At 35.5% G+C, this 20,450-nt stretch overlaps 1 protein-coding gene across 2 annotated transcripts in view; it reads left to right on the top strand.

Annotated features, from left to right (window-relative positions):
* The window catches only part of ABCC9 (ATP binding cassette subfamily C member 9), a gene marked incomplete in the record, with an annotated part of 749,052 nt that overhangs the window by 285,991 nt on the left and 442,611 nt on the right, over window positions 1-20,450 (top strand). For both annotated transcript variants that reach the window (XM_053719116.1, XM_053719117.1), the window contains 1 exon segment: window positions 6,831-6,973. In XM_053719116.1, the coding sequence (XP_053575091.1) occupies window positions 6,831-6,973 (143 nt within the window).

Raw genomic sequence — 20,450 nt, forward strand, 5'->3', positions numbered from 1 at the left:
GACGGTTATAAACAGTGGTTATACCCACACGAATCTAAAACCAAGATCCTCTTTCTATCCTACCAACAGCAAAGGTAGTGCCATTGAGACCTTCGAGATGAATGTATTTCAGGATTTGAAGAAACTCAGTCAAAAGATGATCAAGAAGGTCAACCATAACTTATCCAAATCACAATATGAGACCATCAAGAAACTCGAGGGCAACAAAAATTTGACCATAAAGCCGGCGGACAAAGGAGGAGGCATAGTGTTCATGGATAGCACTGATTATGACAAGGAATGTAAAAGGATCCTAAACTATACAATAACATATCAGAAATTACCAAGTAATCCAGTGATGAAATACAATCAGGAATTGGAAGAGTTGATCACAGAAGCAAAAACACGGGGAATTCTAAATAATAAGCCAGTGTTTTATCAACTCCCAAAAATACATAAATCACTGTCCAAACCCCCAGGTGGGCCCATAATTTCGGGAATAGGGTCCATATCGAGTAATCTCTCAGAGTATATAACAAAATATCTCTCTTAAATAGGATGGGAGGCTGGTGACATATTTCTGAAGCTTTATATCAATATTCTCTGAGAGATTAGGAACTGTGATAAAGTGTAAGGAGCGCCTAAGTCTAAGGCCAGGTCAATTAGATGGGTGTAGTGGAGGTCAACAAAAGTTAATCTAACATGTGAGTTATACACATAGAAAATTTAATAACAAATATTACATAAACATAATAATGCATGGATCCATGGTACAATAAAAACAATTGATTGATTGCTTTCAACACTTGATTATCTACGTTTGACTGTTCACATCACATTTTTAGTCCAATATTTTTTTTTTTGTTTGTTTTTTAATCACTTGGATTGATATCATTTTGCATTACATATGTATCTGCACATTTGGATCATTTGGATCATTTGGATCATTGTGAACATTGGATTTATTTGTTATTGCCTCATTTATTGTCACTCTTTTGGAACATTGGACTTATTTGCTATTGTATTTTTACCTGTTTGCTATTGTATTTTTATTTATTGTCACTAGTTTTACCTTGAGGTACACATTTTTTCTTATATTTTTTCTTACATTTTTCACTGAATTATTACACAACTTGGGTTCTCCCAGATTCACACTGTATTTTTTGTATACACTGTATTTTTTGTATTTTTTGTATACTCAGTACTATTCAATCTGATTTACATACTAATCTCATCTATTGTGCTCACCAGTACACTATAGATCTAATACCCTGACGCGGTCATTGTGTTTTTACTATATTTTATATTTATATCTGTTTTTAATTATTATTGTTTTTATTGTACTATGGATCCATGCATTATTATGTTTATGTAATATTTGTTATTACATTTTCTATGTGTATAACTCACATGTTAGATTAACTTTTGTTGACCTCCACTACACCCATCTAATTGACCTGGCCTTAGACTTAGGCGCTCCTTACACTTTATCACAGTTCCTAATCTCTCAGAGAATATTGATATAAAGCTTCAGAAATATGTCACCAGCCTCCCATCCTATTTAAGAGACTCCACTCAGCTCCTGAACATATTAGACGATATACAATGGGAGGATCATTTCATCATGGCAACATGTGACGTATCTTCATTATATACGAGCATTCCTCATGCAGGAGGTATTGAGGTGGTAGATTTTTTTCTTGTTAAAGACACGGATTTATTAGAAGCACAACACACTTTTATCCTTGATGGTATTAACTACATTTTATCGCACAACTATTTTAACTATGGAAACCAATTTTACAAACAGTTATGTGGTACGGCTATGGGGACCAGGTTCGCGCCGAGCTACGCAAACCTCTACATGGGCAAATGGGAAAGGATATTTTGGGATTCTTGCCCAGCCAGTGTGGACCTGGTCCTATATGTGAGATACATTGACGATATTTTTATAATTTGGAGAGGAACTCTTGATGACCTCCTCCATATGATCAGTATAATGAATATGAACACTATGAACTTAAATTTCACTTATGAACACAGTAGCCATAAGATCGATTTTTTAGATCTGAGAATAGAAATCAAAAATGGGCAAATTGAGACATCAACCTTCTTCAAGGAGGTTGATTCAAACAATTATATACACAATTTAAGTTGCCACCACAAAATGTGGAAATTTAATATTCCAAAAGGCCAACTACTCTGAATAAGCAAAAACTGCTTGAATACAATAAAATGGGAAGAACAAGCTGGAGTTCTGAAACAATGTTTCTTAGATAGGGGCTATGAAGATAATCTGCTGAATAAGAAGATTGAAGAATTCAGGAGGGTGGACCGGAAAGTCCTGATGAAGTATAAAACCAAACCCAACAGAGAAATTCCAAATGACGTCATCTCCCTATGATTAGCGAATATTGTGAAAATAGGCACATTATGGAAAAAATAATCAAACGGCACTGGGCATTACTCAAAGAGGATGATGTCATTGGAGAACAACTAATCTGCCATCCCAAATTCATATACAGGAAGACAAAGAATCTGAAGAATATGATAGCCCCGAGTGTACCGGGCCAGAAAAGACATAACATGAAAGATATATCGGGTAAAGACATCAGAGGTTTATTCCCGTGTCCAAGTTGCAAGTCCTGTAAGAATGGTTTGAAAACTAATCACTTCTTCTCAAACTCAAAAAAAGAGAAACACAACATCCACAACCTAATAAGATGTGGAGATAGAGGTGTCATTTACATAATTCAATGTCCCTGCAGTTTAAAATATGTAGGGCAGACCTCTAGAATGTTGAGGGACAGAATTAGGGAACACATAGTGTGTATAGAAAAGAAGAATGTGGATATTGCTCTCTACAGGCATTTTACACACAAACATGGTGGAAACATTAAAGACTTCAGATACTTTGGGATTGAAAAAATCCAGAAAAATTGGAGGGGCGGAAACTACGAGCAGAAGCTACTTTATTCAGAATCTAAATGGATATTTATGTTAGACAGCTTGTATCCCAAAGGGCTTAATAATAAAGAAGACTTGTCACACCTTTTACAACTTAAGAAATGATTTTAGATATCTAGTATTTTTATAGTTTTTTTTAAATATTTATCTATCTTAACTAGAATCCAGATATTTAGTCCTTTTTATATATAGATATATCCAAACAAGGGCACTAGTTGGAGATAAACTTTCCAAGGAGACTTTATAGACACAGTATTATTATAACTGTTCATTTATATTTTTTCCACCACCATGTGTCCAGAAACACACATAGAGATAGTCTCTATAGGCTCACAACCCCTAGTTACATAATACCTTCTTATTATTAGACTTCTACTTGTCCAAAAAGTATACTATGGGTCTCTAAACAGAATCCCAATATGTCTTAGAAACATCTTTATGCCATATAGGAGGCTTAATATTAGGTTTGAGGACACAATGCCACTACAATTCTAGTCTAATACCTCTGGATTCTATATTCTTTATTATATGTTTCTCCTCTCCCCAAAATGAAGTATGTTTATTTCAATCCACTATACTACTATTTACCTACAATACAATATAAGCAGAAAGGTAACATAAGTCTACTATTAGTTCAGTATTTTTTGACCATGTTTAAATCTGATACTTTGTTCCTTATTTTAAAGAAATGGGTGATATGTGAGTGTTTTTATTAAATACTAAAGTTCCCCCTATCTTATAACGTTCTATATTTGTTTCTATGATGTTTTTATGTTTTTATAATGTTTCTATATGCACTGGATTTTATATTGATTGTGTAATAACTGTATGTACACAATTTGAATAATCTGAATAAGTATGGTTCATCTATCAATATCCCCTCACAAATCATTGTTATGTTATGTTATGTCATTTTTAATCATATTGAATTCATTTTTAACATGCAATCCTCAGGGGATTTAAGAGTTTAGACCCTCACTTGTATAAGGACGATATTCCTATGGTCCTTACTGTGCCGTTCTAAGCCCACCACATAGAGGAGTATCCATCTAGACTTCACTATTAAACATTATTATTTATTCAATATTATCATCAATATAGAGAAATTACGATTCTCAAAAAAATCTATAGAGCACGATCAGATATGTTAGTTATTTATTACTCTTTTTTATTACACACAGATTCTTCACTACAAACAGATATTTTATTACATAAAGATTCCTAATACAAAATCTCTTAGTATAAAAGATCCCACAGTGATCACTTCACGCTCTAATCACACCATCCGTTTTTATCACATAAGTGTCTTTTCTAAAGTAATCGCAAAATTTTCATTGCCCAACATATTCTAACAAATAACCTTTTTATACCAGCCTGATGCGAAAAGCCTATTTATTCTAGTGAGTGATCACGATTTCGCCAAATTCCTGGTCCCCTAACCGTCATAAGACAGATGCAAACATCCGGTTGAACCAAAACCAGAAAAGGAAATGACGTCACCTATCCGAAACCGGAAGTGACGTCTGTTTACTTCTGACGGTGGGGTAACGTATACGAACCGATATTTTACTCATTCTATTCATTCCCACGACTTGAGCAGACTCTTATGTGTTTTACAAATACGCAAATATACAATCAGATAGACACTTGGAAGAAAACTCCTTACTCAAAATCAGATAAATAATTCGGAGGGAACTTCATATAATGGCCCATACGCCTGAGAGGTTGCCCATACCCATAAAGCACCAGTATAGGGGCGGTCCTTAGTAGAGGAATTTTGGCGCCCAAACACAGCAATTAGAACCTGATAGGAACCCCTGTAAAGGTACTGTTATCTCATCATTTTATTAGTCTTGATAAAGGCCTGATCCCAGGCCGAAATGCGTCGACATAAAGGGTGAGATATTTTCCAATACTCTAAACCAGTATTTTATATTGCTCTTAGGATTGTTTCTCTATTTATTCCACAGGTTTTATCACAGTTTTGGGAGTTATTACAAGTTTTTCATCACATTATTTCCACTAAGGATGTATCACTCCATCTAACATTGGAATTGTTTCACAACACATTATTTTTGCGTTTTTGTGTTTCATTTTTTCTTCTTTTCATTTTTTCATATTTTTACACACTTTTTCAAATTTGTCATCTTTTTTATTTTTCCTTTTGGATTTTTTTTTTTTTTTTATTTTTTTGATTTTTTTCTACAACACATCTGAACACCTATTGACTCAGGATACACAATTAGACACTTTGGTTGTTTTGGACCTTTTTCACAGGATTGTCTTCACATTTGGCCACTGACCTTTGGACTTTTTAACATATTTTTAATATATATTTTTAATATTTTTAATATATTTTTAATATATATATTATATCTGGTTGGTATACCAAACACGCTATACAATACCCCCTACTCTGTTACCATCTGTGCTATTATTGTATCAATACTGTATTCTTGAAATGTTTTTATATTTTTGTTCCTGAAAGTGTTCTCTTGATTTTTCATGAACTTTCTCGCAATTGTTTTTTATTTCTGTTCTTGAAAGTGTTTTTTAATTCTGTACACATGGATCCATGTTTATAATGATATTATTTTGTTTTATTTAATTGTATATTATTGATTATGTATTAAATATATTCCCAACAGTTTACACACTTATGTTCAGTCTTTCTATTACAGTTGATTGCTCTCATCACCTCTGCCTTTGGCGCTCACTCCTTACCCCTATTTTTAAATACAAATACACATTAATTTCTGTGAAAGTATCATATAACAAATAAATAAAAAATGAGATATTGTTTGTTGAGGTATAAATGTAGCTATTTCTTGGACATTAACAGATGAGAAATAAAAGATTAGCTTTAGAGAAATGTGCTTGTTCATGGACAGTAATGAAATGGTATAAATAAAGTTGTGAAAAACCCGAATAAACGGGAGACATCAATGAATGTTAGCTATCACCAGTCCGATGCTCTTCGCACCATACTTTTTTTTATAAATAAGGAGATCGTATTCAGATCCGCGGCAGCGATGTCTCGCAAGCGAATTCGCGCCGGCGAATGCAACATAGTTGACGGTTTGATAAATAGGCCCCAATGTGTTTTTATGTTTTGAGGCCCTTTACTTTATAATTATTTTTCAGCAACTGAGGTGATGACTTAAAGGGACATAATACTCATATGCTAAATCACTTGAAACTGATGCAGCATAACTGTAGAAAGCTGACAGGAAAATGTCACCTGAGCATCTCTATGTAAAAAAGGAAGATATTTTACCTCACAATTTCCTCAGCTCAGCAGAGTAAGTGCTTTGAAAAAAGTTATACTCAGCTGCTGCCCAGCTGCAGATAAAAAATAATAATGAAGAAATGAACAGCAGCCAATCAGCATCAGCAGTGCTGAGGTCATGAACTCTTTTACTGTGCTCTCATGAGATTTCATAGTAAACTTCCTTAAACTGAATAGGGAAATAACATAGGCTCACTCCCTTAGCTGTCCCGGGACAGACATACTGATTTGTTGATTAGAAGTCCTTTACAATGGGATATGGCTACTGAGGAACTTTTCAGGTAAAATATCTTTCTTTTTTACATAGAGATGTTCAGGTGATATTTTCTAGTCAGCTTTTTACAACTATACTGCATCACTTTCAAGTGTTTCAACATTTGAGTATCATGGCCCTTTAAGTGACAGAGTAATATTACTTACACCTCAGAGTTAGAGCTCAGCATAGATTGTTATAAATACTTTACTAAAGCTCACACCTTAGTAATATTTTTTTTTTCTTCCTCCGGTAGTTAAGGGTTAATAATACAATTGTTAAACGTTCTATAAATGTAAACAAACTCTTACCTGTCACATTTTTTCCCATCCTATTTCCTAGACGTTTGTGACTCACGCGTATGTGAGTAACACTCCGCTCACACCAGCAAAAGCTTTTGCGTCACTGTCGTTATTTCACATCTTAGTGACACCTCTCTTCCTGCTGTCTACGGTGGTGCGATTCGCTGTGAAGGCCCTTGTCAGGTATGTGAATATGACATTTCCATTCTCCAGTGATGCCCTTTTGCTGATTTATAGGAATCTCTAACACAATAGAGGATTCAGAGAGAATTATCTCAGTAAAGACTAAACTTGCTTTAAAGGGACAGTAGAGTCAAAATGAGCATATATTATTAAACAACTTTCCAATTTACTTTACCATTATACAATTTGCTTCATTCTCTTGTATCATTTGTTGAAGGAGGAACAATGTACTGTTGGGAACTAGCTGAACACATCTGGTGAGCCAATAACAAGAGGAATACATATGCAGCCACCAATCCGAAGTGCATTGATTCTCATTCAACAAAGGATACCAAGAGAAGGAAGCTTATTTGATAATAAAAGCAGAAAGTTTCAGTCTCTTTAAACTTGCTTTACAAAAGAGCTGTAATGTGAGGTCCTGTACTGGATATTTAGGGGTGTTCTCTGTATATCTGTATTAGCCGCGGAGAATACTGTATTTTTGTACTTTGCACTGTGCGTGTAACGTAGCAAACGTTAGTGTTTTCTACTATAGCGATTCTGATTTCATACATAAAACATTACACTATATAATGTGAAGTATGAGAGTGGATAAAGCTCTTGTTACAATTAAAGAGACAGTGGACTGTAAAACATGATTCCCCTTAGTGGGTTTCCAATGACTTGATACACCAACTGAAGATTATAACATGGGAAGTTGTTACTTTAGGTTTCATTTTGAATATGAACTTGCGAGTTTTGCTCTTTAAGACAACAACCTATTAAAGTAAAACAGAAAAAGAAGCAGTCTGCCAGGAACGAACAGCAGCATCAATAGCTTGTTCTATGGTACCTCACTGACGAGGCCCACAATAGGCCGAAACGTACGTCTGGGGTTTTGCTGTTTCTCTCGTTCAGAGAGGGATTGCCTGGTATTTCGGGGCTGGACGGTACTGTGAAGTCAGGATCAGACTGATATGCTTCAGGAAAGTTCTTCTCTGTGACAGGCACATGTTGAGCAAAAAGAGGCTGCTTCTGGGGTGGTAACTAGCCATAGAACAAGCTATTATGCTATTGTTCGTTCCCAGGTTGAGCGCTTCTCTCTTTTTATTTAACCTATTAAAGTAGGCTGAGCTTGCAGGGTATCACTTCTCCTTACATTATCACTCTTTATACACACACACAAAGCCTCTTTATCTTATGTCTTTATACTGAGGGAGAATAACTACACCGGAAGTGTAATTTATTCTCCTGGTTACATAGTGAATACATAAGTACTGAAATGTTCACTATAGGTGGGGATGCAACAGGAAAAAGCATTTATTTAAAATGACAAAATAAAGCTAAATAAGTTATTTGTAACCAATTTAATATACCCCAGCAGGTAATATAGATAACTGGGAATCTTGCAGTACACTGTCCCTTTAACTAGATTCAATAAAACCTGTCTGGGATATGAATATCTTCCTAAAAAAAAAAAATGTCCACAACATTACAGTTCAAATACTGCGAATCTTATAAATTTACACCAGGCTGCCCCTGTCACATTTGCAATTTGTTTGCCGCTCTCAATTTGGTCCCAATATTCAAAGCATCAACAGTCTGTCATCTGTTGATATTCGGCTAGATTACGAGTTTTGCGTTATGAGTGAAAAAGCTTCATAACGCTGCTTTTTCACTACCGCTATTATTACGAGTTTTGCAGGTATATCTGTACCGCACACTTTTTTGGCCATAACGCAACGTAACTACCACAGCTTTCAAAACAGTCCTTTTTCAATGGGACTTCCACAGCGCCGGTATTATGAGTTTGCCTGTCCGGCCAAAAAGTGAGCGGTACAGCCTATAACTACAAGATCAATACCGTAAACTGAAAGACAGTAGTTATGGCTTTTATGTTTCAAAGCCGTAACATAAAACTCATAACTAAAGTGCTAAAAAGTACACTAACATCCATAAACTACCTATTAACCCCTAAACCGAGGCCCTCCCGCATCGCAAACACTAAAATAAAATTAGTAACCCCTAATCTGCCGCTCCTGACATCGCCACCACTAGAATAAACATATTAACCCCTAAACCGCCATACTCCCACATCGCAAATACTAGTTAAATATTATTAACCCCTAATCTGCTGTCCCTAACATCTCTGCAACCTACATTACTGTTATTAACCCCTAATCTGCTGCCCCCAAAATCGCCACCACTATACTAAAGTTATAAATCCCTAAACCTAACCCTAAGTGTAACCCTAACACCCACTAGCTTTAATATAATTAAAATAAATCTAACTACAAATTACTATCATTACCTAACTAATTCCTATTTAAAACTAAATACTTACCTGTAAAATAAAACCTAAGCTAGCTACAATATTTGTATTTATTTTAACTAGGTAGACTACTTAGTAAATAGTTATTACCTATTTACTAGCTACCTAGTTAAAATAAATACAAATTTACCTGTAAACTAAAACCTAACCTTTCTTACACTAACACCTAACCTTACACTACAATTAAATAAATTACATTAATTAAATATAATTAACTAAATTACAAAAAAAAACCCACTAAATTACAAAAAATAAAAAATAAATTATCAATGATTTAAACTAATTACACCTAATCTAATAGCCCTATTAAAATAAAAGCCCCCCACCAAAAAAAATAACCCCCCTCCTAGCCTAAACTAAACTGCCAATAGCCCTTAAAAGGGCCTTTTGTGGGGCATTGCCCCAAAGAATTCAGCTCTTTTACATGTAAAAAAAAAATACAAACACAACCCAACAGTAAAACCCACCACCCACACAACCAACCCCCCCAAAAAAAAAACTACCTAAAAAACCTAAGCTCCCCATTGCCCTTAAAAGGGCATTTGGATGGGCATTGCCCTTAAAAGGGCATTTAGCTCTTTTTTAGCCCAAACCCTAATCTAAAAATAAAACCCACCCAATAAACCCTTAATAAAACCTAACACTAACCCCCGAAGATCCACTTACAGTTTTTGAAGACCGGACATCCGTCCTCAATGAAGCCGGGAGAAGTCTTCATCCAAGCGGCAAGAAGTCCTCAATGAAGCTGGGAGAAGTCTTCATCCAAGCGGCAAGAAGTCCTCAATGAAGCCGGGAGAAGTCTTCATCCAAGCAGCAAGAAGTGGTCCTCCATGTGGGCAGAAGTCTTCATCCAGACGGCATCTTCTATCTTCATCCTTCTGACGCGAAGCGGCTCCATCTTCAAGACATCCGCCACAGAGCATCCTCTTCATACAGTCCCAGCCGTACACTGAAGGTTCCTTTAAATGACGTCATCCAAGATGGCGTCCCTTGAATTCCGATTGGCTGATAGAATTCTATCAGTCAATCGGAATTAAAGGGTAAAAAATCCTATTGGCTAATCAGCCAATAGGATTGAGCTTCAATCCTATTGGCTGATCCAATCAGTCAGTAGGATTAAGCTTGCATTCTATTGGCTGATTTTAATTATGAGCTCGCATTTTATTGGCTGATTTTAAGTATGTTCAAGTTAGTGGGTGTTAGGGTTAGGGTTAGACTTAGGGTTAGGTTTAGGGGTTAATAACTTTAGTATAGTGGCGACGACGTTGGGGGCGGCAGATTAGGGGTTAATAAGTGTAGGTAGGTGGCGGCAATGTCAGGGGTGGCAGATTAGGGTTAATAAGTGTACTGTAGGTAGCGGACATGTCAGAGGCGGCAGATTAGGGGTGTTTAGACTCTGGGTTTATGTTAGGGTTTTCGGTGTAAACATAAATTTTATTTCCCCATAGGAATCAATGGGGCTGCGTTATGGAGCTTTAAGCTCCTTTATTGCTGGTGTTATGCTTGTTTTTAGCCGGCTCTCCCCATTGATGTCTATGGAGAAATCGTGCACGAGCACGTAAAACCAGCTTAAAGCAGCACTGGCATTTGAGTGCGGTATGGAGCTCAATGGAGCTCAACGCTGCTATATTGCCTGCTAACGCCGGGTTTTTGAAGTGCTATAGGGAGGTGACCAGTGGAAATAACTTTCAAGTTAGTACAGAGCCGCTCATAACGCAAAACTCGCAATCTAGCTGATTATCTTAAAAAAGAGGGTGGACCCATGAATTGCTGGGGAGTGGCGATGTGTCTCCCATAGGATATAATGGGGATCACTACCTCAGATAAAAATTACCTGCTTCACCACTTGTCTGCACTTTCTGCTAACTGGTGGGGGGGGGGGGGCATATTTGAAGTGTTGCTACACAGCACACTTTTACTTTTATTGTAGAATGGGGTTTTAGTATTTATTGGAAAAAGAGCTCCAACACTCTAGGGCTATTCCTTACCAAACAAAAACCTTCTAAGGGCTATTGTAAAAGTAACTGTTAGTGTTAGTTAAGTAGTGAAGGTTAGTTTGCATTGGGGGGTTGTGGCGGTATAGGGGCTAATACAGTAGGTTAGTTAGTGGGCTATTGACACTTTAGGTGTTAGTTTGCAGTGGTGGGTTATGTTGGTTTAGGGGTACATAATTATATCTATCAGGCTCGGTGCTATATATTTAAAGGGATAATTTACTTCGCTAATGTCGGTGCCGATGCTGCTTGGAATATTTCGCCAGAATCAACACTCATTGTGATGTACGGTAAAACGTCCCTCTGCGATGCTGAATTTAAATAGTAAAGTCAGCACTTTTTAATATTTCAACAGCATTCTCGACATCGCATCAGGATCCCTTTTGAATATATAGCTGGCAGCACTTTCGATCATCGGGCCATTTTTGTCAATAAAGCAGCTTCTATTCAGTCATTGTTCACCTCCTGGCACATAGAACCATGTAGGACACCATCATCACAAAGCAAAAGAGAAAACCTGTAAACAGTTAAAGCGAAATAAAATAAAACAGTGACCGTGAGACCAGATACTTTACAGCAAAATATTAATTATTTACATCTTTAATGAATTCAGCATGCTGGGTTGAAGTGAAGGTATAAAAATCCCAACCACGATCTAGAATGTGCTCGAACACACAGATCCTGGTGACTAGATTATTTCTACCTAGCAAGACTACTTTACTGTAATGGTGACTAGATTCATTCTACCTAGCAAGACTACTTTACTGTAACGGTGACTAGATTTATTCTACCTAGCAAGACTACTTTACTGTAATGGTGATTAGATTAATTCTACCTAGCAAGACTACTTTACTGTAATGGTGACTAGATTCATTCTACCTAGCAAGACTACTTTACTGTAATGGTGACTAGATTCATTCTACCTAGCAAGACTACTTTACTGTAATGGTGACTAGATTCATTCTACCTAGCAAGACTACTTTACTGTAATGGTGACTAGATTCATTTTACCTAGCAAGACTACTTTACTGTAATGGTGACTAAATTCATTCTACCTAGCAAGACTACTTTACTGTAATTGTGACTAGACTCTTTCTACCTAGCAAGACTACTTTACTGTAACGGTGATTAGATTCATTTTACCTAGCAAGACTACTTTACTGTAATGGTGACTAGATTCATTCTACCTAGCAAGACTACTTTACTGTAATGGTGACTAGATTCATTCTACCTAGCAAGACTACTTTACTGTAATGGTGACTAGATTCATTCTACCTAGCAAGACTACTTTACTGTAATGGTGACTAGATTAATTTTACCTAGCAAGACTACTTTACTGTAATGGTGACTAAATTCATTCTACCTAGCAAGACTACTTTACTGTAATTGTGACTAGACTCTTTCTACCTAGCAAGACTACTTTACTGTAACGGTGATTAGATTCATTTTACCTAGCAAGACTACTTTACTGTAATGGTGACTAGATTCATTCTACCTAGCAAGACTACTTTACTGTAATGGTGACTAGATTCATTCTACCTAGCAAGACTACTTTACTGTAATGGTGACTAGATTCATTCTACCTAGCAAGACTACTTTATTGTAATGGGGACTAGATTCATTCTACCTAGCAAGACTACTTTACTGTAATGGTGACTAGATTCATTCTACCTAGCAAGACTACTTTACTGTAATGGTGACTAGATTCATTCTACTTAGCAAGACTACTTTACTGTAATGGTGACTAAATTTGTTCTAACTAACAAGACTACTTTACTGTAACGGTGACTAGATTCATTCTACCTAGATAGACTACTTTATTTTAATGGTGACTAGACTCTTTCTACCTAGCAAGATTACTTTACTGTAATGGTGACTAGATTCATTCTACCTAGCAAGACTACTTTACTGTAATAGTGACTAGATTCATTCTACCTAGCAAGACTATTTTACTGTAATAGTGACTAGATTCATTCTACCTAGCAAGACTACTTTACTGTAATGGTGACTAGATTCTTTCTAACTAGCAAGACTACTTTATTGTAATGGTGACTAAATTCATTCTACCTAACAAGACTACTTTGCTGTAATGGTGACTAGATTCATTCTACCTAGCAAGACTATGTAACTGTAATGGTGACTAAATTAATTTTACCTAGCAAGACTACTTTACTGTAATGGTGACTAAATTTATTCTACCTAACAAGACTACTTTACTGTAACAGTGACTAGATTCATTCTACCTAGCAAGACTACTTTACTGTAATGGTGACTAGACTCTACCTAGCAAGATTTCTTTACTCTAATGGTGAATAGATTCATTCTACCTAACAAGACTACTTTACTGTAATGGTGACTAGATTCATTCTACATAGCAAGACTACTTTACTGTAATGGTGACTAGATTCATTCTACCTAGCAAGACTACTTTACTGTAATGGTGACTAGATTAATTCTACCTAGCAAGACTACTTTACTGTAACGGTGACTAGATTCATTCTATCTAGCAAGACTACTCTACTGTAACGGTGACTAGATTTATTCTACCTAGCAAGACTACTTTACTGTAATGGTGACTCGATTCATTCTACCTAGCAAGACTACTTTACTGTAACGTGACTAGATTCATTCTACCTAGCAAGACTACTTTACTGTAATGGTGACTAGATTCATTCTACCTAGCAAGACTACTTTACTGTAATGGTGATTAGATTCATTCTACCTAGCAAGACTACTTTACTGTAATGGTGACTAGATTCATTCTACCTAGCAAGACTACTTTACTGTAATGGTGACTAGATTCATTCTACCTAGCTAGACTACTTTAATGTAATGGTGATTAGATTCATTCTACCTAGCAAGACTACTTTACTGTAATGGTGACTAGATTAATTCTACCTAGCAAGACTACTTTACTGTAATGGTGACTAGATTCATTCTACCTAGCAAGACTATTTTACTGTAATAGTGACTAGATTCATTCTACCTAGCAAGACTACTTTACTGTAATGGTGACTAGATTCATTCTACCTAGCAAGACTACTTTACTGTAATGGTGACTAGATTCATTCTACCTAGCAAGACTACTTTACTGTAATGGTGACTAGATTCATTCTACCTAACAAGACTAACTTACTGTAATGGTGACTAGATTCTTTCTACCTAGCAAGACTACTTTACTGTAATGGTGACTAAATTTGTTCTACCTAACAAGACTACTTTACTTTAACGGTGACTAGATTAATTCTACCTAGACAGACTACTTTATTTTAATGGTGACTAGACTCTTTCTACCTAGCAAGACTACTTTACTGTAATGGTGACTAGATTCATTCTACCTAGCAAGACTACTTTACTGTAATGGTGACTAGATTCATTCTACATAGCAAGACTATTTTACTGTAATAGTGACTAGATTCATTCTACCTAGCAAGACTACTTTACTGTAATGGTGACTAGATTATTTCTACCTAGCAAGACTACTTTATTGTAATGGTGACTAAATTCATTCTACCTAACAAGACTACTTTACTTTAACGGTGACTAGATTAATTCTACCTAGACAGACTACTTTATTTTAATGGTGACTAGACTCTTTCTACCTAGCAAGACTACTTTACTGTAATGGTGACTAGATTCATTCTACCTAGCAAGACTACTTTACTGTAATGGTGACTAGATTCATTCTACCTAGCAAGACTATTTTACTGTAATAGTGACTAGATTCATTCTACCTAGCAAGACTACTTTACTGTAATGGTGACTAGATTATTTCTACCTAGCAAGACTACTTTATTGTAATGGTGACTAAATTCATTCTACCTAACAAGACTACTTTACTGTAATGGTGACTAGATTCATTCTACCTAGCAAGACTACGTTACTGTAATGGTGACTAAATTAATTTTACCTAGCAAGACTACTTTACTGTAATGGTGACTAAATTTATTCTACCTAACAAGACTACTTTACTGTAACAGTGACTAGATTCATTCTACCTAGCTAGACTACTTTACTGTAATGGTGACTAGACTCTTTCTACCTAGCAAGACTACTTTACTCTAATGGTGACTATTCATTCTACCTAACAAGACTACTTTACTGCAATGGTGACTAGATTCATTCTACATAGCAAGACTACTTTACTGTAATGGTGACTAGATTCATTCTACCTAGCAAGACTACTTTACTGTAATGGTGACTAGATTCATTCTACCTAGCAAGACTACTTTACTGTAATGGTGACTAGATTCATTCTACCTAGCAAGACTACTTTACTGTAACGGTGACTAGATTCATTCTACCTAGCAAGACTACTTTACTGTAATGGTGACTAGATTCATTCTATCTAGCAAGACTACTTTACTGTAATGGTGACTAGACTCTTTCTACCTAGCAAGACTACTTTACTGTAATGGTGACTAGATTCATTCTACCTAGCAAGACTACTTTCCTGTAATAAAACAGAACATGAGAGTATTTTACAATTGAAAACATTTACATTAAGGGTTTTGAAGGCTGTTTCTTGTGGTTGTACTTATTATTTTTCCGTGTTGCTAGCGTTTCTCTTTTCCTGTGCAAGATATAATGTACTGGGAGCCTCATGCAACTATGAATGTTAATTTTACTCATGATCTCATATTTACAACTAATACCGTCGGCAACATAACAAGAGTCTATGGGCTGCATTTACCAAGCAGCGATTGCTGCTTCGGCGGCCTGTCATTCCACACTCGCCTGAAACTTAAGATTGCTGCTCCTTAATCTTTTCGCCACTTAAAAGGCGGCAGATTAAAATTATCCCAATCCAGATGATTGACAGCCTTTGCGAGCAGGGGGTAGTATTGCTGGTGCAATGTTAAATGCAAACAGTGTATGTGACATGATAAATAATTGAATGAGAGCTTGTTCACTTTAGATGTACTTTGTATTATGTTATATAGTTTAAGTATTAAATAGCAGCGTATTTGCAGCACCATGTTTAGCAACAGTGCTTCTAGTAAAAGCTGTCACTTTTTCAGCCATAACCTTTAATGTGCAATAGACAAACAGAACATTGTTTATTCAGCACAGGAACATGAAGTTTTAATGCGCAAATCACTGTAACACATTGTGACATTCTGTGTAGAACTCAGCTCATATCTGAGTATTGTTTCATTGTTACATAATAAATTCCTGTCAGCAAGTGAGCGGTACAAGGCGTTCCTTCCGCGTGTTATACGTTTTGTCTCAGGAACGCTTTGTAGTTCTACAGGTTAAGAAAAACTTGTGTCTCAGCTTCACCATTTCAAAATCGGAAAGTCTGGCTCAAAATATCTTTTTATTTTGATTTGTAAATGAAATAAATACCTGCATTAAAGGGACACTGAACCCAAAATTTGTATTTTGTAATTCATATAGAGCAAGCAATTTTAAGCAACTTTCTAATTTATTCCTATTACCAAATTTTCTTCGTTCTCTTGCTTTCTTTATTTGAAAAAGAAGGCATCTAAGCTAAGGAGCCAGTCAATTTGTGATTCAGCACCATGGACAACACTTGTTTATTGGTGCTGTCCAATCAGCAAGGACAACCCAGGTTGTTCAGGAAAAATGGGCCGGTATCTAAACTTAAATTCTTGCCTTTAAAATAAAAATACCAAGAGAATAAATAAAATTTGATCATAGGAGTAAATTAGAAAGTTGCTTAAAATTGCATGCTCTATCTGAATCATGAAAGAAAACATTTGGGTACAGTGTCCCTTTAAATCTAAATGTACAGTTGCGCAGGATACCACCATAACTATGCTGACTTGTATGAAGAGGTTCTGTGCGAGTTAGCCAAGGACTTGCTTCTCTTTCACAGATAAATATTGCAGTTTAATGTATCTGCTGGATAGTATTAAAATATGTGCGATTACTGTGCTTGTTATGTAATGCATTATACTACAACTGACACAACTTCTATTTATCAAATTACTTTATATGTTTTTCTCATTTTCTGTGGGCCACACCACATACAAGTACACGCATACACATACATATACACACATACACACACATTTACACACACATATAAATACCTACACACACAGACATATATACACACACATTTACATACACAAACACGCACACATATATTACACACACATACACACACATACACACATTTAGACACACTCATATATAAACACACATACATACACACACATACACGCACACACATATATATATATATATATATATATATATATATATATACAGGGAGTGCAGAATTATTAGGCAAGTTGTATTTTTGAGGATTAATTTTATTATTGAACAACAACCATGTTCTCAATGAACCCAAAAAACTCATTAATATCAAAGCTGAATAGTTTTGGAAGTAGTTTTTAGTTTGTTTTTAGTTATAGCTATTTTAGGGGGATATCTGTGTGTGCAGGTGACTATTACTGTGCATAATTATTAGGCAACTTAACAAAAACAAATATATACCCATTTCAATTATTTATTTTTACCAGTGAAACCAATATAACATCTCAACATTCACAAATATACATTTCTGACATTCAAAAACAAAACAAAAACAAATCAGTGACCAATATAGCCACCTTTCTTTGCAAGGACACTCAAAAGCCTGCCATCCATGGATTCTGTCAGTGTTTTGATCTGTTCACCATCAACATTGCATGCAGCAGCAACCACAGCCTCCCAGACACTGTTCAGAGAGGTGTACTGTTTTCCCTCCTTGTAAATCTCACATTTGATGATGGACCACAGGTTCTCAATGGGGTTCAGCTCAGGTGAACAAGGAGGCCATGTCATTAGATTTTCTTCTTTTATACCCTTTCTTGCCAGCCACGCTGTGAAATACTTGGACGCGTGTGATGGAGCATTGTCCTGCATGAAAATCATGTTTTTCTTGAAGGATGTAGACTTCTTCCTGTACCACTGCTTGAAGAAGGTGTCTTCCAGAAACTGGCAGTAGGACTGGGAGTTGAGCTTGACTCCATCCTCAACCCGAAAAGGCCCCACAAGCTCATCTTTGATGATACCAGCCCAAACCAGTACTCTACCTCCACCTTGCCGGCGTCTGAGACGGACTGGAGCTCTCTGCCCTTTACCAATCCAGCCACGGGCCCATCCATCTGGCCCATCAAGACTCACTCTCATTTCATCAGTCCATAAAACCTTAGAAAAATCAGTCTTGAGATATTTCTTGGCCCAGTCTTGACGTTTCAGCTTGTGTGTCTTGTTCAGTGGTGGTCGTCTTTCAGCCTTTCTTACCTTGGCCATGTCTCTGAGTATTGCACACCTTGTGCTTTTGGGCACTCCAGTGATGTTGCAGCTCTGAAATATGGCCAAACTGGTGGCAAGTGGCATCTTGGCAGCTGCACGCTTGACTTTTCTCAGTTCATGGGCAGTTATTTTGCGCCTTGGTTTTTCCACACGCTTCTTGCGACCCTGTTGACTATTTTGAATGAAACGCTTGATTGTTCGATGATCACGCTTCAGAAGCTTTGCAATTTTAAGAGTGCTGCATCCCTCTGCAAGATATCTCACTATTTTTGACTTTTCTGAGCTTGTCAAGTCCTTCTTTTGACCCATTTTGCCAAAGGAAAGGAAGTTGCTTAATAATTATGCACACCTGATATAGGGTGTTGATGTCATTAGACCACACCCCTTCTCATTACAGAGATGCACATCACCTAATATGCTTAAATGGTAGTAGGCTTTCGAGCCTATACAGCTTGGAGTAAGACAACATGCATAAAGAGGATGATGTGGTCAAAATACTCATTTGCCTAATAATTCTGCACTCCCTGTATACACACAATTTTACACACACATACACACATTTACATACACATACACACATTTACACACACACACATACACACATACACACATACACATATATACACACACATACACACACACATACACACACATACATACTAGGGATGGGCGAATGTGCAAATTTTCGAATTTCGAATGTAGAACGAATGTTATTACCGAAATTCGAATTCTAAATTCGAATGTCGATAAGAACGAATATTCTTAAAAATTCGAAAATCGAATGTTTTTTACAGTTTTCGAATGTCACTTTCGAATTCGAATGTTTATAATTATATCGAATGTCTACATTCGAAATTCGAATTTTTCGAATTCGAATATAAATTCGAATTTTTCGAATTCGAATATTGCATAATTCGAATATTACATTTAAAAGCATTAGAAATACTATTACAATCTAAATTCGAATTTTTCGAATTCGAATACACGTATTGCATAATTCGAATATAACATTTAAAGAAAAAGCATTAGAAATACTATTACAATCTAAATTCGAATTTTTCGAATTCGAATATTGCATAATTCGAATATTACATTTAAAGAAAAAGCATTAGAAATACTATTACAATCTAAATTCGAATTTTTCGAATTCGAATATTGCATAATTCGAATATAACATTTAAAGAAAAAGCATTAGAAATACTATTACAATCTAAATTCGAATTTTTCGAATTCGAATATTGCATAATTCGAATATTACATTTAAAGAAAAAGCATTAGAAATACTATTACAATCTAAATTCGAATTTTTCGAATTCGAATATTGCATAATTCGAATATTACATTTAAAGAAAAAGCATTAGAAATACTATTACAATCTAAATTCGAATTTTTCGAATTCGAATATTGCATAATTCGAATATTACATTTAAAGAAAAAGCATTCGAAATACTATTACAATCTAAATTCGAATTTTTCGAATTCGAATACACGTATTGCATAATTCGAATATTACATTTAAAGAAAAAGCATTAGAAATACTATTACAATCTAAATTCGAATTTTTCGAATTCGAATACACGTATTGCATAATTTGAATATTACATTTAAAGAAAAAGCATTAGAAATACTATTACAATCTAAATTCGAATTTTTCGAATTCGAATATTGCATATTTCGAATATTACATTTAAAGAAAAAGCATTAGAAATACTATTACAATCTAAATTCGAATTTTTCGAATTCGAATATTGCATAATTCGAATATTACATTTAAAGAAAAAGCATTAGAAATACTATTACAATCTAAATTCAAATTTTTCGAATTCGAATATTTTCGAATGTAATCGTAAAATTCGAAACCGAATATTCGAAAATCGAATGTTAGAATGTTATGTAAACA

The sequence above is a fragment of the Bombina bombina genome, chromosome 6 (genome assembly GCF_027579735.1).
Source record: "Bombina bombina isolate aBomBom1 chromosome 6, aBomBom1.pri, whole genome shotgun sequence".
Classification (NCBI taxonomy): Eukaryota; Metazoa; Chordata; class Amphibia; order Anura; family Bombinatoridae; genus Bombina; species Bombina bombina.